Below are 13,473 nucleotides of genomic sequence, written 5' to 3' on the forward strand. Positions count from 1 at the left end.
TTTTTTAGAATTTCGGAAAAAGACGAATTTCGGCATATTATAAAATGCCGGCCGTTTGTAATACGGCTGATTATACAATCCGACTGCGACATGTACACGGGGACAGCGGGACGAGGGGACTGATTATGATATCTATGCATTAAATAGTTTATTAAATAATATTCTATACCTTTCCTAAATGGTATCGGAATTGTACACATTTCCTAGGATTTGTATAGGTACAATTCCTTGATTTCATACATTTCCGATTACATATACATATTTATTTTTTGTTTTACCTGAACCGGGTTTGTATCCGCCGGGACTTCCTGGCGATCCCGGGGTTCCCGCGGTGCCAGGGCTTCCAGAGGTTCCAGGGGTGCCTGGGGTTCCAGGGGTTCCAGGTGTGCCTGGATAATACCCTGAACCGAAAGAATATATATTTATTTGAAATTATTTTATTTATTTCAAATTAATTGGATTTATATCGTATAAAGGAAGCATGTTAGGACTATCTATGGGTACAAGGCAGCAAAAGCTTATGTAAGATAGATTGATAAGAATCTTTTGGTTTCAATTCATATTAGACTATGCGAGTAAAATTTTACAAAATTTCAACAGATACAAAAATAAATATATTACGATAATTACGATGCATGTATGATGTAGCATAATATAGTATATATGTATATATTATGTATAGAATATATTGTAATATATGTTGTTCAATCTTTTTTTTTTAATGCCCGCATGCCAAACATTACATAAGATATTACGGGTTTTAATTGATAATATTTAAAATAAGAACATACCGCCTGGGTAGATTACGCCTGGAGGGTTGCTAGTTTGGCCAGTGCTATCGGTCGGGGGTTTGGGTGCCGGCGGAGGTCGCGTAGGTTTCGGAATTGGCTTCGGAGGTACACCACCTGGGGTCTTTCCACACCCTTCGGGTAGGTATAACTTATTCCATGGAACTATTTGGCCAGGTATCAATGCAGCGTTATCCGCACTGTGAAATTAAATATTATTTTATATTTCTTGACGTTGAAAAGTCAACTATTGGCGATATCGTATACATGCAAAAGCTCCTTATTCGCACTTCCTTCAATCGCGGTTTCACTATTCGCGGATGGAAAAAATGCGACCTACTTAATTCCTATATTCGCGGCCTAAAATTCATTATTCATCACCATCATTCAACTACAACTACGAATTTATAATGTCGACAAAAAAAAATGAGTAAAAAATGCCAAGCCATTGCCTAAACCTGAAGATAATACAAAAACTTCAATTAAACTGATTTCTTTATGTATTTGCTTTTTTTTTCGTCACCTAGGAGCGTATCCCCTATAACCCCATACAAATTACCATTCACGGTTTCTCTATTCGCGGCACATTAACGGAACCTATTACCCGCGAATAAAGAGCTTTTACTGTATTTATAGTTAGTTGTTCTGAATATCTCACTTTTCATCATACACGTGGTTATTGTCGGGGAATACTTCCACGGGCTTCTCTGGTTCGATTACTCTGTAACCGTGACTGTCAGCTACGTAGTGTGTGACACGGAGGTAGCCATTGGGATCGACGTATCCGTAGCAACCATAGGTTACACCGTCAGGACCTCTAGTCTCATGATGGAACTGCCCATTAGGGCCGACATCGTAACCAAATCCATATGCACCTGTAAGTCAAATAAGGAAACAACTTAGTATATATTGTTTATTTGCACTTTAAATTTTTGATTAATTATAATATCTAATTTAAAATCAACAATAAACTTAGATCTAAGAAAATTCGATCACGAGGCGGGATTCGAACATGCATCTTTTCACGCCAATCCAGAGCGGATGCCTGACCAGTGACCAACTCGACCAATCCCGCCAGAGCAATCGAATTTATTTCATTCTTTCGGTATTATGTATCAGCGACACACCACACGTCATCTATTGAGGTAATAAAAACTATATCAACCAATACGAATCATCATTTCAATGATTACAATATTGTAACGAAGGAGCACGACTTTTTTCGTTGAATTTAATATTTTTTGATCACGTGATCGATATTATTCTATTCCTTATGAATTTATATTTAAAAGCATTTCAATGCCATAAAACAAAAAAAAATCAAATTCAAGAATAAACTTAACAAAAAATATGAGTACCTAAATTTATGTGTGGAATAGCGAAACATGAGAATTTTGCATAGATCAAAGACTTTTTAATTAGGAAGCATGCCGTCGAAGGTGAAGGTGAAGATTAGGTAATATGTAGGTAGTTGTTAGTTTCCTATTTTAGTGCCGATGTTTGTAACGGCCGGTTGACCAACGCCCACTGTTATTAATGTTTTTAATTGCAAAATTCAATATTTTCAACCGACTTCAAAAAAGGACGAGATTCTCAAGATTCTCAAGAAAATTTTGTCTAGTTTGAAATTATTAATTAAAGGTTGATTTTTTTTCTAAAAATGATAATTACTTCATTTTTATCTCTCATGTGTGAAATATTGAGAAAACGTAAACATGTACCACGGGCGAAGCCGAGGCGGACCGCTAGTTGACAATAAAATGAAATAGAATATTTCATAATAAAATAAAATAATCTTAATAAATGTTAAAAAAGCTTCTCAAAGGTTGTTTATGCTTTGCTCTCTATTTATGAAAATAATAAGTGTAATTTAAACTGAAGTTTGATAAATATTAAAACTTACTAGTATCGTAATTAGTTTCGTAATACTGTTTCTTTTCGTCATCTTCGATTGCGACGACAACTTCGTTGTTGTTCTGATTTTGTTGTCGAGCTTCCCGTACTTGAGTATTTATTATTTCTTTTGCGTTATTCTTTGGTACATTTTCGCGGGCTTGCGTTAACACAAGCGATGCCTGAAACAAAAAAATAGGAATAATTTAACGTATACGTTAATCACAAATATTTACCAAAATAATTATAACAAACACCTACATGTTTATTTCTTTTCATTTTACATTTGGAAAAATATGATTTAAATCCATACTAATATTATAAATGCGAAAGTAACTCTGTCTGTCTGTCTGTTACTCAATCACGCCTAAACTACTGAACCAATTTTCATGAAATTTGATATGGAGATATTTTGATACCTGAGAAAGGACATATGATAGGTTTTATCCCGGAAATCCCACAGGAACGGGTTCTTTGACGCGCGGGCGAAGCCGCGGGCGGAAAGCTAGTATGCTTATAAATAAAGTTCACGAAATAAGACCATTTTACTGTTTCAACAAATGAAAATAATGTATATAAAATTTTATTCACAAGTTCTAAATTCCATTAACTAGAAGGATGATGATTATTTCACGTTTCGTTTGCGCCAGTATTATATTCTTTAGCAAATATTATTGCTGCAAGATTGCTGCAATCTTTTGCCTAATTTGTTTGTTTAGAATTGTCTAAGTGCAGCTGGCTGATGACATTTTACATTTTTTTCGTAATAAAATATCTCTACATATCTTAAATATATAATATTGTAGAATATATGAAATATAATTATATAGTTAATACATATTGCAATTTATATGATATACCTACATAGTAAAATGTGTTAAGTAAATAAATTATAGGTATCTTTTATTATGTCTACCAACCTATTTCTTATTATTAGATAATATTATATAAAGGGATTTTTATCAATATTATGATATTATTTTATTATTATCAAGGTCATAATTAAGCATGAAGGACTAAGGAGCCTCATGTAAAATTTGATTACTTAATAAAATCTTTATCTGAATACAAATATACCTTAAACATCAATTGGCACACATTACACGTCGTTGGATTTTTTTTAATAATAAATATGTATTATATAATATTTGTATAAAGGATGATTCTTATTATTTAACTCATAAAACAAACAGAAGCTTGAATGTTTTGTAGTCTTGTATTATTGTTTGTACGCATATACTTATAAAATTCTTAGCAGCAGTAAACTTTAGACTATGATAGAAACAATAAGTATGTTAATAAGAATGTAAGAATCTAAATGTAATAGATATTCTTAAAATATATTTACTATTATCTAAATAAGCTGACTGGAGGATTAACGTAATATGGTACCTACAGAAGCTAGACATTTGCGTTTAATTTATTTCTAATGAAGTAATTGAATATAAAAAGGTTTTTAGAAGATTCATCTCCCAAGGCACCCAATTAATAAAAACAATAAGAATTACTTTGTTCAAATTTGGGGGAAAATAACGTTTTATTTAAACCATTTTATTAGGCTAGGCTGAAAGCAGTATACATCCATTGCTGTAACAAAATATTATAGACATCGAGATTTAATTATTTTGTATAATATTCGACAGATTAGCTTTTGGTTATTTGTTTTTTTTTGCCAAAATAAAAGTATGGAACACGGTTCTATATTAACATTGATGGTCATAGTACTGCGATAGTATTGCATAAGTATTAAATACGTTGTTATCAGGCCGTTGTCGTGAGCACTCCGATAGTTATCCCCAAGAACATCAGCTGTAGGTAATCTATTGCTAAACTGCCAAGGAGGCAGTTTGTCAATTGAGTTTGTAAAGTTCAAATGTGTAAATGTATCTAAAACGACCGAAGCATGATGGTGATGTGAGATAAACCCATGATGAATTTATTCATTACTGAAATAAAAGACGTCAAATAAGACACTTTACTTTGATTAGTAAATCAACTACAGTTTCGTTAATTCATTTAATAAATTACTACATTTTGATACATTAATTTCATCTTCGACTATTATTTAGTTATACGATTTTCGTGTAAACATATTCTCAGCGAAGTATAAAATAGTACAATCAAATTTTATTTAATAAGTAGAACAAATGAAATCATAATCAAGTCCTCTGTGTAAGGCAAAAGTCAGGAAAATTTTCTGAAGAGCAAGTCGCATAAATGAGAGTGGAAACTCCGATTGATCATGTGTTCGCTTGATTAGGAATTTGAAATGGTAACCTACATGGAAAAGTGCTTTATCTTGTTAGCCGTGCGCTTCTCTATCTTAGTAATTGGATTTGCATTATCCAGGGACAATACTTATTCTAGAAAGTTCAATAGAAATCAATTATGTAAGAGCCACATTTGTAACATAATATTTTGCTATGTTGATAATTGAGTATTTTTAGGTTACTAATTCATAGTCACGTATTATGTGTAAATCTTTTTTAAAGGATAAAGACTTTATTGGGTTTAGGTTTCTATGCCAATAGGATTGCTGAGCAAAATTTTTATAGCTTAAAATGACAACGGTTCTTTCCGAATGCTCACACGTTTGCTTTGCGGATCAAAACTATTTTTCTTGATTCTTGTCTCGTGTACGTGATGTTGAAACACAAGTTGGTTAAGGCAGGGTTACGGTCGAGGACATGGTGGACATCGATAAAATATAAACCACTTGCGGCATGAATGATAAAATGTGGCGAAATTTCATGTCGAGTTCTATAGGCACGAAAACAAAAGTGTCATAGTACCTACAAATAGGGTTGTTTTAATTTCACTTTGTTCCTGTGTTGAACGATAGTTATACGATGACGTTCAGAATGAACTAAGCTGTATGTAAGCAGTATGTAACTGGCTACTTGTATAAAAATATGATGATTTATAATTGTTTAATATAAGCTACCTTCGTGGCATGGGGTTTCCAAGATTTGAATAATATGCAGATTGACACACTGCAGAGAATATTATAAGGTGTCGTCGCGTCGGTGAGGCGCATCAGCATGTCGCATATTTCCACATTTTTATTAATATTCACTTACTCATACGAGAATTATGTAGTTAGATGATATACATGTTTCTAAGCGGATCTTCACTCTCGACTAACTTGTTTATATAACAATAATGTTAAATGTACCTACCTAGGTAAAACCGTATTGACAAACTAGTTTACTTTATTGTCCGTGGAATGTTTGATTATTTAAGACTGGCTTGATTTATGTGAACAAACATAACTTAAAATGTAACTTATAAGCTTTATATTTAAGGCAATCCTCAATGCTTTAATTAATATTTTTAAATATATTAATTAAATATAATATAAATAAATTAATGTATAATTTGTATTGCCTTATTGGCAATACAAATTAATACAAATATTAATAATATAATTAATATAATAATTATTATAATTAATACAAATATTAATAATATAATTAATATAATTAATATAAATATTTTTAAATATATTAATTAAATATAATATAAATAAATTAATGTATAATTTGTATTGCCTTATTGGCAATACAAATTATACATTAATTTATTTAAATGTAAAGCATTACATCAACACCATTATTGTCATTGTTTGTTTTCTGGGTGTGTCTATAAATTTATAGATGTGTTGAAATCTGGATAGATTACATATTTGGGTATACATATATGTATAAAGTAATACCTCTGTTACATGATCTTTTGGCCGCAATCCAAAATGATTTCGTTCAGATAATGCACTGTTTCTTATCGGAACAGATATAGAATACAAAACTTTTTTTAGAAACTTGTCCATAATACAAACATCCAAATAAATCGGAAGGAAAGTGTAAATATGTATTATGATACAACATTACAATAACTTACCTATTCAATAATCAGTTATAAACATCATTCAACCTTCAATTTTGTAGGTTTTCTTGACAGCTATACAGAATTTACATTTTATATTACGCTGCCTTCCAAGATATGCGTTGTCCGATCGCATGGTCAAATTTCAATCTATTACTAATATTATAAAGCTGAAGAGTTTGTTTGTCTGTTTGTTTGAACGCGCTAATCTCAGGAACTACTGGTCCGATTTGAAAAATCCTTTCGGTGTTAGATAGCTCATTTAGGCAGGCTATAGGCTATATACCTATCATTATGCTAAGACCAACAGGAGCGGAGTCACGCGGGTGAATCCGCGCGGAGCAGCTAGTATAATATATAAAAAAAATATCGACGATGTATAATTTAAATATTAATATTATAACTCATGAAACAATGATTTTTTGATATCTTTTTCAGTTCGTTACTCGTAATGATTTTGTTCTTGTCAGATGTTAACAAGCGTCTTGTTGTGGAATTCTCATATTATATTGAAGAAAGGCTATTCATCTGTGAATTAATGTTTATGTCAAGGCACGATGTGACGCCAGAGGCTTATGTCACACATTCGTATGTTTGGCTGGCAATTTACGTTAAGTGGTTTTATAAACAGGTGAAGGTCATTCATATCCGCTACTCCTTAAGGAATAATAATTGTGAATAGAATTGATTTGCTTAGGTATTGATATATTTAATTGTATACTCTCAGTGTACCTAAGCCTCACACGCAGTATACTATTCTTATTATATATTATTGTAGTTCAAGAATATTTAAACCAATAAAATTACCCAAAATCTAGTTATCAAAAATGTAATTTATCAGAAAAAAATCCTTTAATGACAATCACTTTTGAGTACTAGTATATTATAATATTATCTCTTTCTTTCTCTCGCGAAAGTATGATAGCCTTTGCACCTGAGATACAAATCAATTGTTGTAAGGCCGGTGATGTCAATAAAGTAAGGACGTGCATTACGCCACCTGTCTCGAAATTTTCGTTATGCAATGTTTATCTATTCGATTATTATTAGTTATTGTTTGGACTGTTCCTAATACCAACACAATACACAGCTTTAAATGTTAATAACATCACTCTTTAACACACTGATTGGTATTAGATTGAATGTGAAGGTTACATTGTTTGGTTGTGTTATTGTGTAATTTGCGACTAAGTAACTAATAATGCGACTTGAAATCCTACCATAGTTTAATTGTAACGAAGCGCGATTTTTTGTACACATCTAAATAAAAAGTTTAACCTTTCTGATTTATACAAATTAAATATTATCATTTGAAGTCGTATTATAGAGGTACCTATCTAATTTGCTTGACACCTCAACGTGCGTTATGCAAGGTTTTATTTATCTTAAATATGCAACTTGACTACAAAGAGTTTTAAAGACGTCGCTGTTTGCTGGGAATAAAATTGTGACATCAACTAGTTTTAAGGTTAAATTGACAGTATATTTTATTTATAATGGATTTCGTGTTATGTAATAATTATATTTAACTTCCAAGAGATGATATAACTTCAAAAGCGGCCGATACATAATATCGATTAATTAAAAATGGCAAAGAGAAAATATTTAATATGGCGATGAACATAAACTTTTTCCGTAATCAATTTTGAAAACTGCAAAGTGCATTATGATTTCATACTTAAATAATTCTCTTAATTGACAATTCATGATTGATACAAAGAGGTTGAGCTGTCGACGAATATATTTTAATGATGTTGTCAAAGCGAAACAAAAACTACTTACAATGAAAATTTTAACAATTCAATTATTCTTCTTTTCATTATTAACAATATATTTGTGTAAAATGGGCGTTGATTGTTGTCATAACCGACATGATGTTGTTATTATTATTTCGACGGCTATTGTAAGAAAATTATGATAGTAGATAATATTCCTTATAAGCTTTTTACAAGCTAACTAAAACCGTATCAACTTCTTATTGATACCTATTTTTAATTCAAAAGGGAAGTGGTAGACATCAATGCACTGATAGATTAGTCCGTTATTATATTTCAAAAAAAGGTGACTCAAAAATCCATTTGTTGGTTAATTTCTCAATCTTTGTTCGGGAAAAGAAAACAAGCTGCGGGCGATATTGCGTGTCAGACTTGCGTGAGAACAAGAACAGAGCTATCTGCAATACTTAAGTTAATTACATACATTTCGCTTTGGAAAATTTAATCAATTGTCTTTTCCCAATTTTGCGTATGACTAATTTAAAGTATTTGTATTGGTTAATAAGACTAAATAAAAGATAAATGCTAATTCGAAAGGATGCATTTGCATTAAGTATCTACATTACGTCATGGTCTGAGGTGAACCGGCACATATATCCTCAACCTTTAAACTATTCTGAACTCATACGAATGTTCGGTTATATCTCACACACTCCTCTAGCCGGGTTTATTTCAAGTGAATAAAAATAGCGATGATTCACAAAATATTGTAATTTATTCTTAACGCGTTTTTGGAATAGTATCATACACGTTATTGCCAACTGAAATATCCATTGATAACGTGATTTATCGTAGACCCATTCCTTTAAGTTTTATAGAAAATGCGGCCAGGTAACTTTTGTGCAGGTTTTTATATGCGACTTGGAATATTTATGTAAATTAATTATCTCTTCAAATAGGTAGGTATCAATGAACGTTTGATATTTGGAAGAGATTTTAAATTTCAAATTCACTAAATACATAATAAACAAGTGAAATTATTTTTCTTTAACCATCCTGATCATGAGACAAAAAGTTATGTTTGCCTACGGAAATATACAAATTAGAAAAAAAAAGTTGTATAGCTTGGATTTCTAAATTCATTTTTATAGTTTGAACTGAATTTCAGTTAAACATTGCTTGTAAAACAAAAGCTTGTACTAAAAACTTTAAGCTACACTTATAACAAGCGCAGCTAGTTCAGATATGACTGCGTTCTTTGTTGCGCCGCGAATCTGCGTTTTTGAATGGTTTTTGAGGAATTGATTGACAGTTCAATGGGCTCAAGATAAAGGCTGAAGTTGACTGGCACGCCCATTAAGAGGATCAACTTGTAAGTCGATGTCAATATCCTGTTATGTTCATTTTCTTTGCAACATGGATGTCGTACGATTTATTGTGGGTTACAAAATGCTTACCGGGCTTGGTTGTCTCCAACATTTTATTACGTAATAACTCGGACATTCAAGGGCTTGATTACTTTTTCTACTATTTGAACGTATTTTAATAAATCGTTGTTACATTTGTAAGGCATTATATGCATCGTTAATTTATCTAAGGTATTTGAATCATCTATACATTATATATAAAACTCAAAGGTGACTGATATAGTGATGTATCAACGCCCAGCCCAAACCACTGGACGGATCTGCAGGTAGATGTTAGGACGGAGGCGTCCCCTAAGAAAGGATTTTGACCAATTCTACCCCAAGGAGATAAATTATCTTTTCCAAGCAGGCGAAGCTGCGGGCAACAGCTAGTTTGATAATATAATTAAGACATGTGCCTATGTAAACATATTAAACATTTGATGTTCCTATCTATTGATCCTAATAGTCTATGAACTTTACATGTTTGTAGGTTTGTAATCTTCTGAATTAATGAAAATTCTTTCACAAATATAGCTGCACTATTCAGGAGTGTCATAGTCTATTTTTTATCTTGGATCGACTTGGGCGAAGCCGAGGCAAGCGGCGGGTCTTCTATACATATGAACTAATATTTATATTAGTATTTATTTATTTTTTATTTTTTTTATTTTTTTTTATATTTGTTGAACTATGAACCGATAATAGCATGAATAAAAATTTTGCTCATAGACCTTGATCAAGAAGCTTATATCTAATACCTTGATAGATGTTTGATGAATGATATAATGATATATCCTGTATTTTGTTTTTTGTTAAAGGTTATTATAATGCGTCAAGTGTCATAGTAAACATGTTTAAAAGCTGTGTTTAAAAGTCACCAGTAGTATACTTTATACATAGTATATTTTAAATTTGATCTCTATTGAAGAACCAATACGACGAGTCTTAGTAAAATTTCCTAGGGAAAATTTATTTCAATAAATATTATGTAAAACAAAGGCAAAAAATTATTAGAAAATTAATTATTATTAATTTACTTATTAGAAAATACATGTCAGTAGGACGAAATCAACGCAAAATATTGGTCAGAATGTGTCATGCTTACGTACACATTTTTCATTGATTCGTTAACGGAACATTAAACATTACCGGCGTTGTGTCAGCCCACAATGTTATCGTACAATATATACGTATTATGTAAACCACACAATACACAACAAACTAGTTAATACCTACATCTATTTTAAAGAGCCGAGAATTCATTATCAGTTTTTATCTTTTCAACAACAAATATAAGTCTGTCTATGTTGTGTTGTGTCAGTCAACTCACAAGCAAAATGTAAATTTGTACTGGGTACAGTAATCTGTAACTTGGAAGAGATTTAGGCCGAAGGATAAGCAAATATGAACGCAATAAACGAGGATATTTGCCAAAAATGCTACCCACTTTTATGAACTGCTGTTTTCCTAACACAGAACAAAGATAACGGAGCCCGTACTTCCATTGTTTTTTTTTTCATTGTAATAATTTAAGTCGAAATATCTTACTAAGTTTACTGATAAGCTTATAAAATTCCTATTTTCATATATTTTATATACATGTTTTATTACGTCATTCGATATTCATAATTCAAGTTTAATTTATACTTTATATAGGTAAATTAATTTAACGAAAACAACATGGAAGTGTTTCAAGGAAAAATTAACATAATCTATGTTATTTGATACTTTTGTCGCATTCATTACAATAGTCGAATTTATAGAAAAAGACAAAAATTACAATTGAAGTCACATTTCCCAAATTTTGATAAATTCATTCACATTAGATGCATTCATTCTATCTACGTGTTAAATATTTATTATATCAAGTCAAATCATCAAAATATCATTTATTACATATATGAATATGATATAATATTTAAACTATGTATAAAGCCCACAATTATAATTCAAAGGAATTCTTGAAATTTCACGATTAACACGTGTAAAGTTTTATTGAACAAGATTAAGATACGCTGGAATTTTCTATTTTGTGCAGCAATTGATTATAAATTGAGTACTTAGAGATTCATTCATGTGACACATTTTTATATACCTAATAATTATAAGGATTTTTATTTTAATCATATCGGTATATATCCAAATGTGTCACTTAAATCGCGATCTCTAAATACTCAATAATATGTAATAACGCTTATAGCACGTACTAGTAGCACAAGTGCAGTCATAGGGTTGCCACGACCTCGATTTTATTTACCTATTTAGAGAGCACACAGAACAGTTACCTACAAAAATAATAATTTTAACATGATCCTAATACATTTGGTTTTTAAACCTAATTTTAAATATAAAATACATAAAAACATTAAAAATTGGATATATTTAATTCAATCAATTATATCTATTTTTATTGGTATATAGATTTCTATATCCCTGAATCTTCTCTTCATCAAGTTAGGCTATTTTTGTCATGGATTTCTGAGATAAATTTTTACGGGGATAAACCTCGTTAAAATGGAAAAGCGTTATGTATACAATATAGTAGTATATTGAGGAAAATATCTCCTCGTCTCTATGGTTACATAGAATCATTCTTTATTCACAATTTTCGACAGGGAAATGTAGTTTAGACAATATGTTTCGAATAAAATAATATGCTATGAATAAAAATAAATGTGTATGAAGATAAACATTATAAATACTGGTTATATTAAAAATGCATTTAAATAAAAAAAGTTCTTTCTACCGTCTCATCAACCTTTACGACGAGTATATGTTATGACTCAATCATTATTATTATAGGTTAGGTAAAGGTCAAGGTCGATATAGTAAAAGAAATATTCTGAATACATCCGCCAAATATACATATATATTTTTCTAAATGTAAATGTTGTAAACTTTCGAGAACATATGATTAGCATTTTATGTTGTTTGTAGATTTATGTTTAATTCATGCCAGGATACATTTTTTTAAATGGTAACGAACTTTTTACATGCACTTAAACTGATTATGAGTATTCTAATATAATAAAGTATTTTTTAAATAATATTCTTACCGAAACTGGTTTGTATTTTAATAAATGTTTTATAATATTTTAACCAACGTTCCTAAACGGACAAATTTTAAACCAATATAATTCTTATTTTATCCAACTATGTATTGTAATTGATCTTAATAATTCTTATGAAATAAATATTTTATTGATAGTTATAAAGTAATAATTGACTAATATTAAATTCCATAAAACTTACAATTCTATTTGTTTACACATTGAACAGGTAGAAGAAACTTACCAAAATATAAATAAATATTCCCGGCGCCATGGCACGGGACACGATTTCGGGACGCACTGTCCCGAAATTCAGTCTTCAGTCTTGAGAACACTAGATAAAGGCTCTATACAGAGCCGGCTAAGCGATAAGTCGTGCTAAAATTCGCTAACATGCCCCGCTCACCTGCGACCGGCTTTTAAAACTAAATTGTACAAACTCGAAGATGCGACTCTTATATTACCTCTTACGTTAACGTCGAATACCGCAACGTATTTGGCATATAGCTGTAGGTCCTTATCCATGTGTGGGTGTATTTTGGCGACGAAGCCTTCTGTTACATGTGTGTCGCCAGCCACATGCTGGGCGTCAATGTGTGCGTGCTGTATCCTATATCCTTTAGCCATGTTCGACAAATCACACATTCAAACAATCTTTTGATTTGTTTTTCAGTTTTTAGGCTAATTGGTCAAGTTTTAAGAGTAAATTTTCAATATGTGTTTTCCAAGATAGACA

General features: G+C 31.0%; 1 protein-coding gene across 1 annotated transcript in view; it reads right to left on the bottom strand.

The window, feature by feature from the left end:
* LOC123692649 (collagen alpha-5(IV) chain-like) overlaps positions 1 to 13,146 on the bottom strand; it is a 53,935-nt gene extending 40,789 nt beyond the window's left edge. The window contains exons 1-5 of the mRNA XM_045637419.1: positions 12,982 to 13,146; positions 2,692 to 2,863; positions 1,447 to 1,663; positions 792 to 988; positions 279 to 401 (exon numbers count right to left, since the gene is read on the bottom strand). Coding sequence (XP_045493375.1) covers positions 279 to 401; positions 792 to 988; positions 1,447 to 1,663; positions 2,692 to 2,863; positions 12,982 to 13,011 — 739 coding nt within the window. The 5' untranslated portion in view covers positions 13,012 to 13,146. The remainder of the gene's footprint in view (positions 1 to 278; positions 402 to 791; positions 989 to 1,446; positions 1,664 to 2,691; positions 2,864 to 12,981) is intronic.
* Between the last annotated feature and the right edge of the window lie 327 nt (positions 13,147 to 13,473).

This window comes from Colias croceus, chromosome 6, assembly GCF_905220415.1.
Source record: "Colias croceus chromosome 6, ilColCroc2.1".
Lineage (NCBI taxonomy): Eukaryota > Metazoa > Arthropoda > Insecta > Lepidoptera > Pieridae > Colias > Colias croceus.